General features: G+C 35.0%; 2 protein-coding genes across 3 annotated transcripts in view; one reads left to right on the top strand and one right to left on the bottom strand.

Annotated features, from left to right (window-relative positions):
- LOC100373283 (putative sodium-coupled neutral amino acid transporter 11) overlaps positions 1–3,526 on the bottom strand; it is a 62,307-nt gene extending 58,781 nt beyond the window's left edge. For both annotated transcript variants that reach the window (XM_085501300.1, XM_006822054.3), the window contains exon 1: positions 3,360–3,526. The gene's annotated coding sequence lies outside the window, so the exon portion shown is untranslated. The remainder of the gene's footprint in view (positions 1–3,359) is intronic.
- Positions 3,527–5,262: 1,736 nt separating this feature from the next.
- Positions 5,263–23,472, top strand: part of LOC100373436 (midasin) — a 90,592-nt gene continuing 72,382 nt past the window's right edge. Inside the window, exons 1-18 of the mRNA XM_085501857.1 lie at positions 5,263–5,531; positions 9,869–10,095; positions 10,840–10,930; positions 11,117–11,271; positions 12,096–12,203; positions 12,617–12,824; positions 13,465–13,674; positions 13,955–14,026; positions 14,247–14,410; positions 14,819–14,933; positions 15,039–16,622; positions 18,683–18,849; positions 19,079–19,160; positions 19,741–19,949; positions 20,659–20,871; positions 21,617–21,814; positions 22,159–22,276; positions 22,840–22,976. Coding sequence (XP_085357983.1) covers positions 5,427–5,531; positions 9,869–10,095; positions 10,840–10,930; positions 11,117–11,271; positions 12,096–12,203; positions 12,617–12,824; positions 13,465–13,674; positions 13,955–14,026; positions 14,247–14,410; positions 14,819–14,933; positions 15,039–16,622; positions 18,683–18,849; positions 19,079–19,160; positions 19,741–19,949; positions 20,659–20,871; positions 21,617–21,814; positions 22,159–22,276; positions 22,840–22,976 — 4,163 coding nt within the window. The 5' untranslated portion in view covers positions 5,263–5,426. The remainder of the gene's footprint in view (positions 5,532–9,868; positions 10,096–10,839; positions 10,931–11,116; positions 11,272–12,095; positions 12,204–12,616; positions 12,825–13,464; positions 13,675–13,954; positions 14,027–14,246; positions 14,411–14,818; positions 14,934–15,038; positions 16,623–18,682; positions 18,850–19,078; positions 19,161–19,740; positions 19,950–20,658; positions 20,872–21,616; positions 21,815–22,158; positions 22,277–22,839; positions 22,977–23,472) is intronic.

Here is a 23,472-nt window from a genome sequence, read left to right as displayed (position 1 = left end):
CAAGCATAGGCCCCCCCTAAGTATAGGGAGTGGGGGGGTACATGCGTATTATGATGACATTGTAAATTCACTTAAAAAAGCTACGAACATCACTTTTAGACATACGAACTCCTATAAGTGTTTTAAACCAGTACCTGGATGGAACGATATTGTTAAGGATGCTCACACCTTGGCCCGTAACTGTTTTTCGGTGTGGCGTGCCGCAGGAAAACCGAGGCAGGGTTATATTTTTCAAATGATGACGTCATCGAGGGCGAAGTTTAAACTCGCACTGCGTAATTGTAAAAGATCACAGTCACAAATAATTGCTAAGAAACTTGCGTATCACCTGCTAAATAAAGATGAACGTTCTTTTTGGAAAGAAATCACGACCCAACATGCCACATTCCTCCCATCCACGGTTGGTAGTGTGACAGGTGAATCCGATATTGTAAATATGTGGGCTGACCACTTTGTATGTATACTGAACTCTGTTAATTAAGTCTGATAAACATAAAACTGAAGTGCTGGACCATCTTAATAATCTGGATGAGAATATTATACATGTATTTAGCTCGGAAATTAACAACATATTAAAGAAACTTCCTCCTCAGAAATCGGGCGGTACCGACGGGATCTGTGCCGAGAATTTGAAATACGCCAGCCCTACACTGAGTGTACACTTGTCCATGTGTATTACAGGGATTTTAATTCATGGAACTACTCCGCAACATATGACAGATGTAATTTTAGTGCCAATAATTAAGAGCAAGAACGGTGACGTCACCAGCCCGGACAATTATCGTCCAATAGCAATAACATCAGTGTTGTCGAAAGTCTTGGAGCTTGTACTGCTGGTGAGGTGTGAATCCTACATTGAAACTATAGACAACCAATTTGGTTTTAAGAAGAAACACTCAACTGATTTGTGTATTCTTGTTCTCAAAGAAATAATTCGTCATTACAACACCATGGGAAGTAATATGTTTGTGTGTTTTCTTGATGCTTCCAAGGCCTTCGATAGAGTAAACCATTGGACATTATTTAAAAAACTTGTGCACCGTAAAATCCCCCCCATATATTACTTGGCTGTTAGTGAACTGGTATCGACACCAACATTACTGTGTTAGATGGGGAAACAACCTGTCACGTTTCTTTGAGGTCACTAACGGAGTTCGTCAAGGAGGTATTATGTCCCCGGCCCTGTTCAACCTTTATGTAGATGACTTAGGTCGTGAATTAAATAAGCTTGTATGTGGTTGTCTGGTTGGTGCTAAAACTGTAAATAATTTAAGCTATGCAGACGACATGTGCCTCATTGCGCCCTCTATCAAAGGCTTGTGCAAACTTTTGTATACATGTGAGCTATATGCTAACAATCATGATATTATTTATTACACTAAGAAAACAAAGTGTATGTATTTTCCAAGTCGTCATAAACTGAGTAATATACCACCGGTTTATCTATGTAGTCATAAATTAGAATTTGTTGAATTGTTTAACTACCTCGGACACAAAATTACTTACGATCTTAAAGACAATATTGACATTGATCACCAGAGATGTTTGTTTTGCGTTCGTGCTAATCTTTTGTTGCGAAAATTTGTGAACTGTAGCACTGAGGTTAAGCAATTGCTTTTCAAAACTTATTGTTCTAGTTTTTATTGCTGTCAATTATGGTGTTGTTTTCGAAAGTCTACGCTTAATGCCATGAGGGTTTCCTATAACAATGCTTTCAGGAATTTTTTTGGATATCCACATGATTGTAGTGTCAGTACAATGTGTGTTGTTAATAGAGTACAAACATTCCCTTGTCTTAATAGAAAGCTAGTATCTTTATTTACTGAACGCGTTTATACATCTACAAATGGCATTGTCTCTGTAATATATAGTAGTGACATACATTGGAACTCACAGTTGGTGTGGTACTGGAATAATTTGATTTTTTGATTTTGTAGCATAAACCTAATGTCTGTTTTTTTTTATTATAAACAGTAACTCTATTTCATTTTCTCTTTTTGTTCTGTAATTTACTTTATATGGACTCTGTCTGAAATAAATAATAATAATAATAATAATTAAAATGCATGGAAATACTTGTTGGTTTTTAGGCACAGATTTATTTATTTGTTGATTATTCATAGCTATTTTGTAAAAACTGAAAAAAAATTTCAATCAAAAATTTACAGGTTTGTTAAAATGTATCCAGTGAAATAGTGTTGTACTTGTCTTAAATATGGAATGACTGACTAAATTGGCAGGTAGACAGTAACTGACTAAAATGGCAGGTAGAAAATGATTGACTAAAATGGCAGATAGACAATGACTGACTAAAATGGCAGATAGACAATGACTGACTTAAAGCCTCATGACCAGTATCAAAACATAAATATATTTTGGAGTTTCGGAATCCATTGACACCTTATAGGCTGACAGGATTCACACGTTATTATTATACGGGAGGGATTGAAATAAACAAACTACCCTCGGTAACCAAATCATGCCTGCACAGCATACATGCAGGTTTAGAGAGTTACCATGGATACTAGGACTAAGCTCAGTGTAACATATTATCTTTAGAAAATGTTTCATTTCATCAGACCATGCCGAACCATATATGTACTGGGTTTTTATGCGTGATCAAAACACAAACTTACATCCACTATTCTCTGTGAATTCTCTGTGTCATTGGGTAAAAGGATTCTAATTGACAAAATGAACATACCGGTATATTTTCACTTTTCATCTAAGTTTTTTTTTCTTTCTTATTTATGGAATCTATTTATATGTAAACATTGATAATTGCTCAAATTTCTAAAAGTTCCTTATACGTGCACGGAAACTACATCAAGTTTCATGCCTACATGCACAGATTAAAACAGCTAGAACAGCACAAACCATTGTGCATTTAAAGTACACCTTACATTCTGATTATCTACAACTGGCTTATAACTGGATCCTAATTCGTCCTCAATATTGATATTGATTATTTTGGGTCCGGGTGTGGAGCACTCCCACTCAAAATCCAGGTGAGTACCCCCACCACACCCTAAGAATCCTAAGCTGTGCTGATGTTACTCAGTTGTAAAGATTCACCATTATTGAAAAATTAAACAACTTTATTGAATTTCGTAATGAACACAACAATCGTCGCAAGAGGGCGGTGCACTCGAGTCCTCTTATTTTCGAAACTCCCAAATTAATGTCGTCAGGTAATTTAAAGCTCTTACGGTCGACTCGAATAATTACCTCACCGATTGTAGACAACTTTCAAGTCACGGATCATAGATAATGGGGCATGGATGGTTCCAATTATCGGAACTCGTTCAGATTGTTGTTGATTCAAGTTCAGGTTTGTCTTATTACATTCAAATAAATACCTGATAAAGGACATGATATTACGCTGCAACATCGTTCCTTAACACACATGGTGAATGCTTTCCACACAATATATCAAATCTATCGGTGCCGTCGTGGCGAACGTGTAAAAGAGCCTCAAAAAATGCAGTCTCTTTCCAGCAAAAAGTTTCTTTTGTTTGTACCCTCGCACCTATTGGTGGCGACTGAAAAAACGAAATTAACTTCAAAGCTGCCCAAAGCTGGCGCTATATATCATTATTTTAGAGGAATACTTTTTCTGTAGAACTTTACACAGTTTTGTCATAGACTATACACAGTTTTGAGATGAAATTAAAATGTTTACATATTGACAAATGCATCTTTTTTCTAGCGTCTTTAATTTGAGTTATGTTGTGTTAGTTAAAATTGATAATAATAGTATTTATTAGACTTTGGAACGAAAAAAAACATAAAAAAACAAACAAAACAAAAACACACACTTATTGTGTATATCAAACGGAAATTATTACTCATTCTCTCATTTCTGGATTTCCATAGGCAGATAAACTTAAATTATGATTTCCCTTGATGTATATCTTTTTATTAGAAACACATTCATAATACGTATTTCTTCTGATAAAAAAAAAATCACTAGTAATAGTATTTGTCATATTTGGTAGGTTCATTGTTTCTCATTAGTTGTCTGAGATTGTACTTGTGATATTTCTTAGGACCATCCATTATTTCTTAGTATGTGGAAACAACATATTCGGACTATTATAACATTCTTATTGATATAGATTATTTTAAGATTGTCCTAGAAACATAAAGGCCACCCGTGAGTTAGACTGTCGACAGTCGTCTTGCCTACGGAATGATCATGTCCACAGTCCCTCAACGTTGAGGAACTGTGTCGTGTCTATGTGTACGGCACTCAATCAGCGCTTACGATAATCTGGCAGAAACGAGCATTCCGTATGCGAGACGACTGTCCACACTCTACGTGTAAGCACCTGATGGTACGGTAAATAAATAAACACTGCTCGGACTGATAAATATGATAGATAGAAGATAATATTTGGTAATCGTAGTCCTAAATAACTATTAAAAATAGCTAAACTCTAACTATTTTACAAACTCTAACTCTAACTATTTCTAACTCTATTATTTCACGGCAAAACTTTATTACTTTGCGGCAAATCTATATTTTTCGCAAAACACTATTACTTTACGGCAAAAGTCCACAATTTGACGGCAAAACACTATTTCTTCACTGCAAAACTCTATTATTTCACGATAAATAAATTAAATATATGTTGTCACTTGTGGGCCACCGTATGGTGGTGATGGTACGGTGGCCCGCAAATTACAACATATATTTAATTAATCGCGGCAGATCTCTATTATTTCACGGCAAAACACTATTTCTTCAATGCGAAACTATTATTTCACGGTTAAAACTATATTATTTCACGGCAAAATACGATTATTTCACGGCAAAACACTGTTATTTCACGGCAAAACCCTATTTTTCAAGGCAAAACATTATTACTTGGCGGCAAAACTACCGAAACTACACAATTTGACAACAAAATACTTCTACTTCACGGCAAAACTCTATTATTTCACGGCAAAACTTTATTACTTTGCGGCAAATCTATATTTTTCGCAAAAAACTATTACTTTACGGCAAAGGTCCACAATTTGACGGCAAAATACTATTACTTCCTTCACGGCAAAACACTATTTCTTCACTGCAAAACTCTATTATTTCACGATAAATAAATTAAATATATGTTGTCACTTGTGGGCCACCGTATGGTGAAGAGACTGTGCCGCAAATAAAACCTGAAACGGAACACTGTTATTTGGCGATCTATGGAAGCAGACTACGTCCGGCGGAAGTGCTTCATGGGAGATGTTCAACTGCGCGTGCTCCATAACCTTTCACTTACACGTGTTGAGGAGAACATGTGTTTCGTTGTGAAATGCTTCACAATTCAGGAGTCATTATGGACATTTGTTGGTAATTGGCAGTCGCTATTTCATGCTGATTCAAGAACAAAAAGAGTACGACATACCACATTCAACTGCTTTACGAAGAAATCATGGAAAACCTGACAATAAACATCGCGTCTGCGTTGGACAGAGTCACACAAACAGTAACGAGTGATACTCTCCGTTCAGCTTTGAACAGATATCAAGCAAAACAGGTAAATGTACAGCGTTGTTTGTGGGATTGGGTCTAGAGTGAACAAGACTGACAGTTGTTTTTATCATTAAAACAATAAATGGCTACTCAAAGCTGTCAGATTTGTCAAATTAATATCAAATTTGGTATGCTACTACTACAGTCACTCTACCTAGTAGCTGTCTGTATAATAGATCAAATAGAGGAAAATCTTTCCATTTTATCCCCACCACTAGTTATCTAGGGCATCTAAAATAGATGTGGGGCGGGAAGGAATGGGAGTATAATGAAAAGTCTTTCCCAAATGGGGTAGAATATGATACAGACCCATTTTTTTCTGTGGGTCCTGAGCTCTGCTTGTGTCGATCTGATGGTATAATAAACTAATACTTATGGTATTGTCGACACAGTAGAGCTATGGTGACAGCCATAGAGTACCGTCCATGTTGATGCCTGCAATGAAATCATAGCGTAAATAAACGATTAAAAATCATGCATTGTTTTGTGAAAAGACGACTCCCAACTAGAGTTGATAGATTGTACATTTATTAAATACTGTGGAATACTTTATTTTCACTGGAATTAATTTTCGCTGAAAAGGCTTTTTGGGCGTTTTGTATGGAATTTATTTTCACTGATTTTTGATGAGTTTAATGTGAAATATAGAAAAAAAAGTATATTCGCTGGATTTTATTTTTACGGAATCATCCCTTCAGCGAAAATAGCGAAAATAAATTCCAAGCGAAAATTAAAGTATTCTACAGTACTTGCCATAGTAAGGTTTGAGACATAATTATTCAAAATAAAAGAAATTAAGCTCATTAATTCACTTGAGTATTCTCAATGGGTCACGGTCACCACCTCACACTGGACGCAGTCATTATCACAAAATCAATATGATGTCACATTGTTGTCATTATGGAACGAGAGTAGCAGTGTTCTCCCCAAGATTTTATGGCAGTGTTGTGGACTAATTTGCATTAATTAACATATTAATTAGCATAATGATTCGCATAAATTGCTCACGCTTTCAAAATGTTAACACACTGCAAGACGTAAGTTATTCTTGTTTTTGAAATTTAATTTTAAATACATAAAATTATACATTATATACAAGTTTACATATGATATTCTTTACTAGTTTAAATGATGCTTAGTCTTCTGTTCTGTTTTTTTCCTCCACAAATCTGCTGCCTTGTCAAAATCAAACACTACAGTTACTGGTGGTTCCTCTAACGCTATAAATAAAAGGTGCTTTAATCTAGTTTCATTTAGCCTATTTCTAAATGTAGTCTTTATTCTGTTCAATGCTGAGAAACCTCTCACAATCTGAAGGAAAAAATTACTGAGTAAAACATTAATTTTGTTTGAATAAAAAATAGGTATCAGTTGTCACTAATTTGCTGTAAAAATTAAGATGATGAATAATATTTAGTGATGGCAAAACAAAATGTAAAACTCACCTGCAGTACTCGTTGGCAAGATAATTTAGGGCATAATTTACATGCCAGCTTATGTATGATTGGATATCCAGACTGATATAATCTCACTATCTTCTTTACCACATCAATATGTTTCACATCTTTCATGACAAGCATCTGTTTCTTCAAAACATCCCATTCACTCATCACATCATCTGTAAGGACCGCCATGTTGGATCCATTGCAGTGTTCTCCCCAGGATGTAAACAGCGTGGCGGTCCCGCCACAGTGCTACGATTTGCCGCCACACTGGTCTGACACCGCCACTGTGATTAGCAAGACCGCCACAGTGCTTTTTTCATTAGGGATCTCGTCACGCTTGTCGGCCCGACCAGCACTCAAAATTAGCGACCACCACGGAAACGCTTCCGACCAGGACTATTGCCATATTGTTATTATACTTACGTACCGATCCACATGCATCCTGCCAGTCGTGGATAATAATTTGTAAACAATAGACATAGTCCCGCGATTGAACAATACAAGTCAATTTTGTAAAATTAGCACCTCTTTGTTTGTAAGTAAATACTTTCTGACAATAGACACAGTCTTTAAATTGAAAGCTAAAATTCTTTCAAAATCAATTCCACCCGATGCAACATGGGCAAAGCGGAGTTCACGATCAGTTTACGCTACTCAAGAAAAAACAACGAATAGAATAGAATAGAATAGAATAATGCTTTATTAATACCGTAAAGAAAGATTTAACATTTCTTTTTAGGTTTTCAGATTAATAAAGTAAATAATAAAAGTACATGAAATGTAAAAATTGATTTAAAAAGAACGTGTTTATTGCGTGATTGGGTAAAATACATTTGAACTGTTACATCGTGAATCATGTAAAAACTCTTCCTTCAAGACTTCTTTTACCTTTTAAAAATTTCTAATCACCTCTTTCGAAAACCATCATGCAGTTTTCATCTGAAATTCATACCAACACATCGTGCTACGATATCGCTTTACTTCCGCAATGTAATTTTTATGATCACGATCATTCGGAAAACTTCGGGTTCTACCGGCATTACCATGCGGCATTCTGATTCGTTAATGGCGTTTTTGACCCACTGGGTCAAAGGACACATGCCGGTCAACTAATGTGTCATAACTATCATGGCGGGTCTGTGTTTTTCATCGAAGTGATCGAGTGATCAAAAATAACTTCTCCCGATAAAACTCGTTCAAATTTTATGTTTTTCTCATATAAAAAAAAAGTATTTAATTTTTGCATGGCATCATGACTGAGTAAGAGGAATTATTGGTATAACCTGTGTATAACATCGCGAAGTAAGTTATGTCACGTCGTAATTTTGATGATCGTTTGGAAGTGTTATTTGTTCATTGTAGAAGCTGATGATCGGAATAATAACCAGGAATCCGCCAAATAATTACGTGGTCGATTTTTTGAAGGAGAATTTTGTAGTAATTAAGATCATGAAAGTCGTGAACAATATCCTGGCTCAAACGTTTTAAATTAGTTGCATTTAACCTTTTACAATTTATTTGTTTCTTTTTAGTCTGCAGCATTTACATTTCGAGAATGTTAAATTTTTAAATTCAAACTCTTCTATATTGTGGAACGTAATATTTTGACTCCAAAAAAAAATATATTTGCACTGTGACGGAGCTCATTAATATTACAAAAATGCCCAAAATAAAAGTGTTTATAACACTGTGTGAAGCAAATAAATATCTGCCACTTTGTTTTTTAAATATATGTTGTTTATTGTGTGGGTGTGAATGTGCTTTGGTCAATTTCTATTATTATGTAAATGATATGCACATTATATGCAAATTAGGCTGCCACAGTGGTAAAAATTCCTGCGGAGAACACTGCATTGGCGTATGCTGTTGTTGGTGGCGATATTTTGGGAATGGTGGATGTCTTTAGCAGTCATCGCTGCTCTTAGAGGTTGAGTCAGCTAATGGCATGCATCCTGTTGCGTAATTGCGAATTTGACCTTCAATGTTTTAACAAGCTCTTCTAACCGTGGTTGTTGACCAAGCAGTGAAATTTCTAATTTGGCGTTGTCTGTATCCCGCAGCAGATCCATCAATGACATGCTATCTTAGCTGGCTGTGAGAAGCGGGTGTTGGACGACAGCTCGTTTTTTGTAGCCCATAGTTTGATTTTGAGCGGAGAAATGTTTATCTGTGCCGGGTGAAAGAAGCTGACAACTGGGAGTAAAACTAGCCTGGCTCAGAAAAAGATTGTCCGACTACATTCTAGATGTTCTTGTGTAGAATTTGTCAAATGAATTGTTCAAAGGATCATCCTGTGGTTGATGTTCACTTGAAATTGAGTGCAACACATTGCAAATGGTATGGCAGTCTTGTATACCAGTTAACACAGGGAAAGGTTCAGGCAATATGTAAACAACTGATTGTTGCAGTTGTAATTGCACAAATACGAAATGTTGAAGATGATGTCTGGGCGTTCCAGACAGCATGTAGCCAGGAGATACATGTACGAGTTGTTGGTTGTTAAATCTAAGAGGCGTTCTTCCATCCAAGGAAAGCTTAAGAACAAAAATGCTGGCACTGCATAAAAATAAGTTGCTTACTGTAATAAATGAAATGCAATGGGAAATGTAAACTGTTTACTTATGCAAAGTGGCCAGTCGTGATTGGTTGAAATTGGGTACACCCACTTACTGCCTCGGAGGAATGTAAATAAGGAGCTGGATAACCTCACCATGAAAAACTTGACCCTGGATGTCCATGACATGGTCAAGTATCACTCAATCCAACATAAATTGTACACATTTTCATTGAGTTTGTGTGGCAAATATCAATATGCTGAATTAATATGCAATTGAAATTTTTTTTTCTTCAAATTTTTATAAAATGTATTTAATCCTAATTGTTACAATTTATCTAGATATGGACACCCCACGATCGATCACAACTCCTGGATATATTAGCAAAGTATTTACTACAACCCGACTGTACTATCTGTATTGGTCAAGCTTTTTGTCCTCTCGTGCTGGACCTACTTGAAAGAGCCTCCAAAGCCGTTTTTCAAGATGGCCACATTCAACTGAATTACCATGAACAATTGTGTATTGCACTTGGCAAGTTACTGTACATTGTACCGGACACCTTAGGGTAGGATTCTGTTAAATAAATCCAATCATTCCTCATGTACTGCATAGTAAAAATCACTGCACATATGAAATGTTTTCACCAGATTGGGATTCATACGAGTAATAATAATGTCTACAACCAAAATGTTGAGATATAAAGAAATAATCCTTTCATAGAAACCAGTGTAAAAACCTTTGGAAATTTGAACTATTGTATCTCAAAAAATTGTCTGGTGACATTAATTTTGGTTTTCCTTTTTCGCTATCCTGATTGTATGAATTGTATTGATGAAGGTATGACAAACGTGTAACCATGAAGGCAATGGTGTACACCTATTGACTGGCCATAGAGCAACAATATACACCTATTGACTGGCCATAGAGCAACAATATAGACTCTTGACTGGCCATTAGGACGACAGTATATACCTATTGACTGGCCGATAAGGCAACAGTATACAACTATTGACTGGCCGATAAGGCAACAGTATACAACTATTGACTGGCCACGAAGGCAACAGTATACAACTAATGACTGGCCACGAAGGCAACAGTATGCAACTATTGACTGGCCACGAAGGCAACAGTATACAACTATTGACTGGCCAAGAAGGCAACAGTATACAAGTATTGACTGGCCACGAAGGCAACAGTATACAACTATTGACTGGCCATTGGACCACAAAATTAGGATTTCCAGGAGTTAATATATAAATGTTGCATTGTATACATGTACATTATTAAAATAATTATTCTCTCTCTATAGGTTTAGTGTAAAGTATTTCCAGTCCACTCCACCATTATTTCAATCACTATCTGATGACAAATATATCGATGGTCAACCACCAAAGAAAAAGGTGAGTACAAAATGCATGGTAACATTATGGTCACTGTTGTATGCATTCAAAGAGTCCATTTATGAGACTGTAGCGTAGTGCATGTCATAGACTTCTTGACTAATTTGTTAGAGCAACATAGATGTTGAATAAATGTTATTACTGTATGACTGGAGTATTCATGTGTACCAAATTGTGTTTTATCAGAGCAAGAAGAGTCGATCCATGCACATTATTCAGCATTATGACTTGGCAGTAACAGCATATAGGTACCTGACTTACGCACCAAACACCTTCCGAGATATCTGGGATTGGAGTGCATTTATGCAACTACTACACAGTGATAATACAGAAACAAAATGGTAATATCTCCAAAAATTTACTTGAATTTAATACTGTAAAATACTTTGCTGTAGGAAGGATCTAGTGAAAATAAAATCCAGCAAATATACCTTTTTTCCTATATTTCACATTCAACTTGTCAAAAATAAGTGAAAATAAATTCCATACAAACCACCTAAAAGCCTTTTCAGTGAAAATTAATTCCAACTAAAATACAGTATTGTACAGTATCTATATAGGTCACTTTTGTATGCTTTTCCAAGGGAAGCTCAGATTCCCACAGCTTCATTTAAGATGAGTTGATTTTGTGCAAGTATAAATATAATTGGCAATTTGCTTCGCTCTTAAAAACATTTTCCTGTGTTACCACTTATTTTAAGTTAGTAGTGCATATTGATGCTGTAAATTAATTAACTCATTTATTTTTCCTGATAATTGAAATATTCTAAATTAAATTCACTACAGTAGACCTTAATGTTTCATAATCTGTGAATTATAAAACCCTATGAATACAGTCAAAATAGTGAAATGATATTCTGCTGATTTAAAATAGTTTTGAAGTAATTTTCACAAAATATTCTGAAGTTGACTATCTAAAACTATCCAATGTAGACAGTGGAATTTACAGTTGTGACAAAGGGATTGATTTAATGTTAACTGGTGTGCAAATAATGTTGTAACAAGCAATTTGATTGGCTGTTTACAGGTTTGCAAGTATAGTTGTAAAAAGCAGTTTGATTGGTTGTTTACAGGTTTGCAAGTATAGTTGTATCAAGCAACTTGATTGGCTGTTTACAGGTTTGCAAATAATGTTGTAACAAGGAATTTGATTGGACATTTACAGGTTTGCAAGTCAAAGCATTGCTATTGTTGTGGGAATGAATGATAGACAAACTAAAGAACTCAATACAAAGATCTTCAAAGATGAAGAAATCAGAAAATATACGCTGAGGTAGGACACAAAGTTTTTGATTTATAGGAAGTATATGTTAAATGTGTATTGCAGTTTGTGTCAGTGAGACAATGTATGCATTAAGGAAAATTTAAAAGCACAGCACAGTTTTTGTTATTTTGTAAAGCTAAAAAAACTTCATCAGTATAGTGCCCAACTCTGTTTCTGTGGAAAGAAGGACTTTGTGATCCCCCTATAGCATTGAGCTGTGGTGGTTGATTTAAATTTAAATTTTTCAAAATAGTTTGTCCCGCATTTCTAGTCACAGTGAATAACTTGTTGAGCAAAATTTTTGCAATCCCCGTCATATTTGTTTCATCTACTCGTAATGTATTTTTCAGATGAATAAATGACATCCATCTTTCATAAATATAATCATAAATATAGGTTATAGATTGCACTTCTCATTTCAGATGTAAAGAAATGACTGATTACAGCATGCATGATGCATTATTACTCACTAATCCGAGACAGAATGCGGAATTGAACAATAGTGAAATATTAACTCATACACAGGGTAGTATTGTTAGTAGTGATCTTGTGAATACTATTACCGCTGTATGTGGGGTTCTCCTGCCTCTCAACACTACATCACAAACCACAGTAAGTAATAAGAGTACTGTAAAATACTTTATTTTAGCTGGAATTTACACAGAAAGGACTTTTTGGGTATTTTGTATAGAATTTATTTTCACTGATTTTTGATGTGTTGAATGTAAAATATAGGAAAAAGGGTATTTTTTCGCTGCATTTTATTTTCACTGAATCATTCCTTAGCGAAAATCAATTCCAAGTGAAAATACAGTATTTTACAGTATGTAAGAATTCGTGTGTACCATATTTCTAGTAAATGATAAAAACATTTTTGAAAGATTTGTTTATATATTCTCAACCATTGTCCAGACCACACAATGTTTGTATTGGTTTTGTTTGAAAGTATGCCCTGTATGTTTCCATTCTACCAGAAACTTTCATAAGTATACATGTGTGCAAGGAGAAATTACCTGTACAAGCAAGGTAATTAAAAATGAAAATAACATTGCATAAATTTTCCTTCTGAACTATAAAACGAAAATAATTTTTAATTTCTTGCTTGCATTCTTTGGAAAACAAAATGAGAAATTCTGATTCATAATAATTTTTGCACTCCCTTGGAAGAGCTAGGATGAGTGACCCCTTGGGGTCATTCATATTTGAGTAATTAATAACTATGTTTAAAAGTGTAACCAAATAACCTCATTATGTTGTATTTCATTTCCAGGAAACTCCATCTCATCTTGTACCAGTGTCATCTATGTTAAGAAACCTGCACTGTTTGTCATTGGCCATTGCTAACAACCAACCAGTGTTATTAGAAGGACCTGTAGGATGTGGTAAGACTGCATTAGTTGAATTCATGGCAGCGGTCACTGGAAGACAGAAGTCTCCATATTTATTGAAAGTACAGCTTGGTGATCAGACAGATAGTAAGGTATTCAATAATTTAATTTGTCCCTTTACACTGGTAAGATGCAACCAGTAATGGTCTTGTTGCATGCTGCTTAAATGCGACTAGTAGTCTGGTTGCTAGGTTTGTTTTTTTACTTTTGAGCCATTCTTTTGATCGTTTCTCCTATTTCTTAAAATTGATCTTTTTTCTATTTCATAGTTATGTTTGTACTAATATTCGGTTCTCAGAGTATATAGTGTTCATAGTTTATGTTCATGTAGTATGTGGTACTCATAGTTGTCATCTTGGTTCATATCTCCAGGCGCTCCTTGGAACTTATCGGTGTACTGATGTTCCTGGCGAGTTTGTATGGCAGCCTGGGGCACTAACACAGGTAAGATATGATGATACGCCCTCCTCAAAGACACATAGGTGTTGGTTCGGTTCATACAAACGACCTCAAATGTGAAGATTTTATTTTTTTGGTTTATTATTTTTTTCTTGAAAAGAAGCCAATAAAATAAAATTCTTGATCTGCCTCTGACAGGTACATTAAATATTAATGATGCGTTTTTAAATGCAATGATAATATTTTCTGTTTGGTCCATGTGCAGGCTGTTACGCATGGATATTGGATTTTACTGGAAGACATTGACTATGCACCTATGGATGTGGTATCTGTGTTAGTACCGCTATTAGAATCCAACACATTGTCCGTACCAGGCCATGGTGATACAGTGAAAGCCGCTCCTGGATTTCAACTCTTTGCTACCCAGAGGTATAATAACAGTCTTAATATCGAATATCGACCAACACGCAGCAGAGGTTGATGCTACGGCGTAGTGTTTGAGTGCATACTTTGAGGTTTCCTTATAATAACCTTTTTTTATACAACTTTTCCTCCCAATGATACATCATGGGAATACTGAAATCCAAAAATTTTAGAACAGATTCAGCGAACTTCTTTGTGTTAAGTCTTGTCAAACCCTGGTGCCAGCCACGTTTGTTTTTATTATTAGAGGACTCTTATGCGCGCAATCATTCCATATTTGGAATTCGCATTTCCTAATATGGTAGAATGAAAATACCCAGTGCAATACTGCCAAATTACGACACGCTGTAACTTATGGAGTTACAGGTGACGGATGTTCGATAATGCTTTATATTATTACTTTTAATCTTGTAGGCTATTAAGTGGAACCGGTGGACTTTTTAAGCAACATAATTCCAACTCATCATTGTTAGAGAGAATGTGGAGCAAGATAAACGTAGAACCCTTGTCAAGAGATGAGTTACAAACGGTGGGTAGAATAATGTGTTCAGCTTGTCGTATTTTACTAATTTTAGTAAATCATCAAGCAGCCAACAAGGTTGTAATATCACACAACCAATGAGATTGTTTTTAGTTAACCAATGAGATTGCTTGTATCTTTACCAAACCAATGAGATTGCTTGTATCTTTACCAATGAGATTGCTTAAATCTTTACCAATGAGATTGCTTATATCTCCACCAATGAGATTGCTTATATTTTTACCAATGAGATTGCTTATATCTTTACCAATGAGATTGCTTATATCTTTACCAATGAGATTGCTTATATCTCCACCAATGATATTGCTTAAATCTTTACCAATGAGATTGCTTATATCTTTACCAATGAGATTGCTTATATCTTTACCAATGAGATTGCTTATATCTTTACCAATGAGATTGCTTATATCTCCACCAATGAGATTGCTTATATCTTTACCAATGAGATTGCTTATATCTTTACCAATGAGATTGCTTATATCTCCACTAATAAGATTGCTTAAATCTTTACCAATGAGATTGCTTATATCTCCACCAATGAGCTTGCTTAAATCTTTAGCATTGAGATTGCTTATATCTCTACCAATGAGATTGCTTATATCTCTACCAATGAGATTGCTTATATCTCTACCAATGAGATTGCTTATATCTCCACCAATGAGATTGCTTATATCTCCACCAATGAGATTGCTTATATCTTTACCAATGAGATTGCTTGTATCTCCACCAATGAGATTGCTTGTATCTTTACCAATGAGATTGCTTATATCTCCACCAATGAGATTGCTTATATCTCCACCAATGAGATTGCTTGTATCTCCACCAATGAGATTGCTTGTATCTCCACCAATGAGATTGCTTGTATCTCCACCAATGAGATTGCTTGTATCTTTACCAATGAGATTGCTTATATCTCCACCAATGAGATTGCTTAAATCTTTACCAATGAGATTGCTTATATCTCCACCAATGAGATTGCTTAAATCTTTACCAATGAGATTGCTTATATCTTTACCAATGAGATTGCTTATATCTTTACCAATGAGATTGCTTAAATCTTTACCAATGAGATTGCTTATATCTCCACCAATGAGATTGCTTATATCTTTACCAATGAGATTGCTTATATCTTTACCAATGAGATTGCTTATATCTTTACCAATGAGATTGCTTAGATCTCCACCAATGATATTGCTTAAATCATTACCAATGAGATTGCATATATCTTTACCAATGAGATTGCTTATATCTTTACCAATGAGATTGCTTATATCTTTACCAATGAGATTGCTTATATCTCCACCAATGAGATTGCTTAAATCTTTACCAATGAGATTGCTTATATCTCCACCAATGAGATTGCTTATATCTTTACCAATGAGATTGCTTGAATCTTTACCAATGAGATTGCTTATATCTTTACCAATGAGATTGCTTAAATCTTTACCAATGAGATTGCTTATATCTTTACCAATGAGATTGCTTATATCTTTACCAATGAGATTGCTTAAATCTTTACCAATGAGATTGCTTATATCTTTACCAATGAGATTGCTTATATCTTTACCAATGAGATTGCTTATATCTTTACCAATGAGATTGCTTATATCTTTACCAATGAGATTGCTTATATCTTTACCAATGAGATTGCTTATATCTCCACCAATGAGATTCAGTGTTCTCCCCAGGAATTTAAACCACTGTGGTGGACTAATTTGCATATGATTTGCATATCATTTACATAATAATAGAGATTGACCAAAGCACATTTACATCCACATAACAAACAACATATATTTTCAAAAACAATGTGGCACATGTTTACTTGTTTCATACAGTGTTATAAACACTATTCTTTTGGGATATTAATGAGCTCAGTCACAGTGCAAATATTTTTTCTATTGGAGTCAAAATATTACGTTTCACAATTTAGAAGAGTTTGAATTTAAAAATGAAAAATTGTTGAATCGAAATGGAAAGGCTGCAGACTATTAAAAACAAACAAACAAATAAATTGTAAAAGGCTAAATGAAACGCATTTGAAACGTTTCAGCCAGGAATACGTTCTCGACTTCCATGATCTTATTTACTACAAAAACATTCTCCTTCAAAAAATTGTTCATTATTCGTACCATCAGCTTCTTCAACGTTTACAGCAATGAACGAACAAATAAAACTTCCAAACGATCATCAAAGTTACGACGTGACTTAACTTACTTCGCGATGTTATACACCGGTTATACCAATAATTCCTCATACTCAGTCATGCCATGAAAAAATGTTACTTATTTTTTTATATGAAATAAACGTAAAATTTGAGCGATTATTTTTGATCACTCGATCGCTTGGGTGAAAAACAAAGGCCGCCATGATAATTGTGACGTATTAGTTGACCGGCATGTGTCCTTTGACCCGATGGGTCAAAAACGCCATTAACTAATCAGAATACCGCATGGTAATGCCGGCAGAACCCGAAGTTTTTCGAATGGTAGTGATCATAAAAATTACATTGCGGAAGTAAAGTGATGTCGTAGCACGATGTGTTGGTATGGATTTCAGATGAAAACTGCATGATGGTTTTCGAAATAGGTGATAAGTAATTTTTAAAAGGTAAAAGAAGTCTTGAAAGAAGAGTTTTTACATGATTCGCGATGATAAAAGTTCAAATGTATTTTACCCAATCACGCAATAAACAAGTTTTTTTTTCTTGAGTAGCGTAAAGAGATCGTGAACTCCGCTTTGCCCATGTTATATCGGGGTTTTTGAAAAAATGTTAGCTTTCAATCTAAAGACTGCGTCGATCGTTAAAGTATTTACTTATGAACAAAGAGGTGCTAATTTTACAAAATTAACTTGTAAGCCACTACCACATCGTGCGACTACGTCTATTGTTTACAAATTATAATCCACGACTGGCAGGATGCGTGTCGGTCGGTACGTCGGACAATAGTCCTGGTCGGATGCGTGGCAAGATCCCTGATAGCTACGTATTTCTTTCTAAATTTCGTAATACAGTTCACAGGATGAACAATGAAAAGAGCACTGTGGCGGTCTTACTAATCACCGTGGCAGCTTGAGACCACAGTGGCGGGCAGGAAAAGCAGCGTGGCGGCCCCGCACACAAATTGAATGCTGGGAGAAACACTGAGATTGCTTAAATCTTTACCAATGAGATTGCTTATATCTCCACCAATGAGCTTGCTTAAATCTTTACCAATGAGATTGCTTATATCTTTACCAATGAGATTGCTTATATCTTTACCAATGAGATTGCTTATATCTTTACCAATGAGATTGCTTATATCTCCACCAATGAGATTGCTTAAATCTTTACCAATGAGATTGCTTATATCTCCACCAATGAGATTGCTTGTATCTCCACCAATGAGATTGCTTGTATCTCCACCAATGAGATTGCTTGTATCTTTACCAATGAGATTGCTTATATCTCCACCAATGAGATTGCTTATATCTCTACCAATGAGATTGCTTATATCTCTACCAATGAGATTGCTTATATCTTTACCAATGAGATTGCTTATATCTCTACCAATGAGATTGCAATGTCACGCAGCCACTGCGATTGTAATATGACCATAACCAATGAGATGGCAGTATCATACAACCAATCAGGTCACAGTATCGCAATCAATGAGATATTGCAACATTTTACACAACCAGTGAGGTTGCAATTCCACACACCCAACAAACTTTCAAATTCAATTTGTCCAATGTAGGTAATTGTGAAGTTATATCCAAGTTTGACAACAGTCGTAGAGAAGTTACTTGACATATACTGCATGTTGTCTGCTGGCAGACATGATTTGAATATTGACACTGAAGATAGTGATGATAATAGCAGTACCAACATTCATCATTATGAAGGAAGGCTGATATCAACAAGGTGAGATAAAACTTAAAAACATCCTTACATTTCTAAATGAATGTCTGAATGATGCTCACAAGTCAAATTATTCAACTTTTCTGCAGTACCTCTTTTTAAGGAATAGGTCCATATGTCCATCATCTGCATTTCCTGATAAGATTGTGGACATATGTTCCTATAGATGGCAAACACTCATGGTGATACATCAACAAATGTATAATATTCAATATCATTTTGCTCTTTTTAGGGACTTGATGAAATGGTGTGCCAGAATTGTAACCGATTTTGATGTATCTCTGTCTTCAACTGCTAATAAAGTCTTCCAAGAGGCAAGTAATTAAAAAATTAAATTTCTGAACCTGATTACATACTGTCTTCTGATTTATGTCACATGTTAGGTGTTCCCTGATTCGCTAGTTGGTTAGGCACTATTGTTTTTAAACCAATGGGGATAACCAATATGTGGCAGTGATTAGGCTCGAAGTATAGTCGCTGTATACTATTGAGTCGGAACAATTAATGAAGTCGGAAAGTTTCATGTCAGGATTAACATTTATTGAACTACAAAAACGGGAAACATGTACATCAGCTTGAAACAACAAAATAATAATGGCGGAGCCGCGAGGTTCTCAAGTGACACATGACACAAAAATCAAGTTGTGATAGGTCGGTTCTAAACCAATCACTGACCGCGGTAATAACGTCATAAGTATCAAATATGATATAAATAATCTAAACTAAACATCAAAGCTATTGTTGCACAGAAATAATACAGCAAATGGAATAATAATTATAGAAAACATTTTGATGTCTAACTAGACAATTCAACTTAATTAACAAACACACCTATGATTTGCATCTTGCCCCGACAGTAACAATCTTTTTCTTCTGTCACATGCTTTAATACAGGCTTTAGATTGCTTCTGTGCTGTGTTATCAAAACCTTCCACGAGGCTAAGTGTTGCTGAGGCAATTGGTTCTAAGATTAACATTAGTAAAGAGAAAGCAGATTTCTACTGTGAGAAATACAAACCTAGCCTTGATATTCAGCGTACCAGTATGGTAGTTGGCAGAGCTCAGCTGATGAGGCTTAAAAAACAGTTTGCAAGCCTACAAAGGTATTTTCAAACTTTACTATTCAAAGTTGACTTAGTTACGGCACCACAGTCGTCATGCAATGTATGTTCCAATTTTATTGTATTTTACCAGACGTACATTACTTGGGGTTTGTAACCATGGTGACATGATACCAAGATCCCGTTTCAATCTCGCTCTCGCATAAGCGTTCCAACTCAGAAAAAATGCGAATGCGCATGCCCGAGGTAACTAGGATACTGGGATGTCCAGGTGGATCAAAATAGCTGCCCACGATATGACGGATTACGAGAACTATATTTTCTGTACATTTTCAATGTATTACATTTTTCACTATGATAGTGACAAGGAAAGTTTATTTTTTTCATTACAAACATTGAACATTGATATGCGTCATGTCAGAAGGTCGTAGCCTCAGTCTCGCTATCTACGAGAAGACACTTGAATGGGATCTTGACATGATGTCACCATACAGTACTATGCGAGTTGCAAACCGCAAGTAATGTACCTCTGATTTTACATATACTGTACATGTCGCATGAAATCCATATTGAAAACCGACATGACAAGAAACTGTGATGTTTTGATATATTCATCACAGTTTGTTTCTGTGAAATTCGATCAGTAGCAATTTAACAATGTTGCGTTTTACATATGCTGTAAACATCTCATGGGACCCACATTGAATGTAATATGACGACGATAATATTAAGTGACTTGTTTATATTTCAGAGTTTCCACAGCAACCTTTGCCCACACGAGGCACGCTATGGCTCTGATGGAAAGAGTTGCAGTCTGTGTAGCTAATAACGAGCCAGTACTATTGGTTGGAGAGACGGGTACTGGTAAAACATCGTCTGTGCAATACCTTGCAGAGGTCACAGGTCATAGGTTACAGGTGATCAACATGAATCAGCAAAGTGACAGTGCTGATCTCTTGGGAGGGTGAGTGGATAAAAGTATTTCATAGTTTGTGAAAAACAGTGATTTCACTTTTAACTACATAGCATTTGTCGTGCTTACGAGATTACGCTAAAACTAGAACTTACATATCCAATAAAACATTGTTCAGTACATGAAAGAGATTAAATGTGGATGGTGTGCGCAAATGCATTATTTTGTTGCATTTTTTCAGTGATTTTCCATGAATAGCAGTGAAGTATACTGCCTGAACAGACATTGCAAAATTATCAACACTACCGCAATTTGTTTGTCAGAATCAAACAACCTCGTTCATATTCGCGACACAACTCAAGTCAAAGCTATTACCTATAACCACTCTCTAGATGGCTAACAAATCCTGGCAGTCAGAGATGATTTGTCAGGAATTTTAAACACATAATCATATATTTGAATGTTGATTAACCTTTTCACTGCCAGTTCCCTCTTTTCATCACAAATTCACAAAATAGTCCAATTTATAGTCAGATTTTTCTGCACTTTTCTTCAGAATATTGGGACAAATATAGCCCAATTTTGTAAAAACTAAAATTGATTTAAATTTTGTCTGTTGGCTCAAAATTAGGGTTCATTTCCAGAAATATTGAAGAATGTAAGGAAAAAGTGCAGAAAAATTTGGGCTAGTAAATCTGGTGGTGAAAAGGTTAACTTATAATAACTTTGACCATGACAAAAAAAAATGTATTTAAGGCATTCAGAATGATGACTAATGAATAATTTCTCATTTCAGTTTCAAGCCTGTTGATATGAGACAAATAGTTGCTCCATTCAGGGAAGAGTTTGAAACGCTGTTTTGTAAGACATTCTCCAGAAAACAAAATATAAAATTCCTTGGTCACATGCAAGAATGCTTTGCTAAGAGGAAATGGCAGGACCTTTTCAAATTAATGCTACATGTTGCACAAGCAGCTGAAAAAAAGTGCAGTAAGTTTCTTTATTCCTACATGACTACACTCTAAAATTGGACCAGTACGCTGGAGTCAAAACATGTTTAAAAACTGTGTCCCACATATTTCTTTTTGCTATATTGTGTATGAGTAAAGTGTCCAACATATGGGAGAATAGATAAATGTTTGTTTTATCTTTTAAAGAGAATGTTTTGTGGATCCTAAAGAACCTTTAATGCATGTATATAAAATCATTCTTTAATACGAGTTGAATATGTCGTGTTATTAAATAATTTTAATAGAAAAAAATAAATCTTTGTACGGTACTTCATTATTTGAATTTTATACAATTTCTTTTTTTTTTTTTTCTTTTTTTTTTATCCACAGATACCGAAGAAGATCAGATTATGAAGTCTAAATGGCACAGTACTTGTCAAAGAATTCATCAGTTACAAACACAAGTTAAATACGCAGAAAGTGCTTTGGCATTTTCATTTATTGAGGTAAGCTAAATTACTTGGATTGTACATAAAGCACACTTTGTGTCTGCTTTACATTATCTCAAGGGTAGATTAGTATAAGGGCATGCAACTTGGGGATAATCACACCTAATTGTGTTCAGAATTTCGTACTAAATTGAAATTACTATTAAAAATAAAATCACACCTGGCTACTTAGGTATTGATAGAAAATTAGCCTGTTCATTTGGTTTTAATGTTAGAATACTGATAGTCTGAAAAAGATTCTGTATCAACAAATATACCATTTTAATTGCTGATGCTTTGGTGTGGAATGGTGCATTCAACTTGATTTCATACTCGTATTGCTTTGGTTAATTCACTTCAGAAGAGTACATTCAATTTGTTTTCATATACTGTTGCAGAATACTTTAGTGAATTCACTTCAGAACAGAGCATTCAATTCGGTTTCATATTCTGTTACTGGGTACTTTAATGAATTCACTTCAGAACAGTGCATTCAATTTGATTTCATATTCTGTTACAGGGTACTTTGGTGAATTCACTTCAAAACAGAGCATTCAATTTGATTTCATATTCTGTTACAGGGTACTTTGGTGAATTCACTTCGGAATGGGGAATGGGTGCTATTAGATGAGATAAATTTAGCCACTGCCGAAACACTGGAATGTTTAAGTGGTTTATTGGAAAGCAAATCAGGATCCGTTGTTCTGATGGAAAGAGGGTAAGAGTTTAATTATTTTGTTAGTTTAGCTGTATTCATTGAGTTTGTTTATTATTATTTGTGGGTAAAAAATAAAGTTCAATTTACCTAGTGTTGCGAACTTGTGTTACTTATTCCTGAAAACAATGGCTAAACTAAGTTGATATTTGGAAAATGTCGTTTATGGTAACATTTATTTGAAAGTTTATTGATTAATGTCTTTTTAGGCCAGAGGCCCATATGACTAAAACATATATCACATATATCATATCACATATATCACATATCACATCACATCACATCATATCATATCATATCATATCATATCACATATCATATCATATCATATCATATACTATAGCATTTATAGTAGTGGCTGAATAGTTATTGGTACAAGAAAGTATGCAAATTAAGGAGTGGTAAAAAAAAATTGAGTTTACTAAAACTTAACAGTTTACCAGAAATTTTGACAAGTTTGTCAAAAAAAAAAAAAAAAGAACTTGCTAGCAATGATTTG

This window comes from Saccoglossus kowalevskii, chromosome 7 (assembly GCF_978046115.1).
Source record: "Saccoglossus kowalevskii chromosome 7, keSacKowa6.1, whole genome shotgun sequence".
Lineage (NCBI taxonomy): Eukaryota > Metazoa > Hemichordata > Enteropneusta > Harrimaniidae > Saccoglossus > Saccoglossus kowalevskii.
The sequence above is the reverse complement of the archived record's forward strand: the minus strand, read 5'-3'. Positions and strand labels throughout refer to the sequence as shown.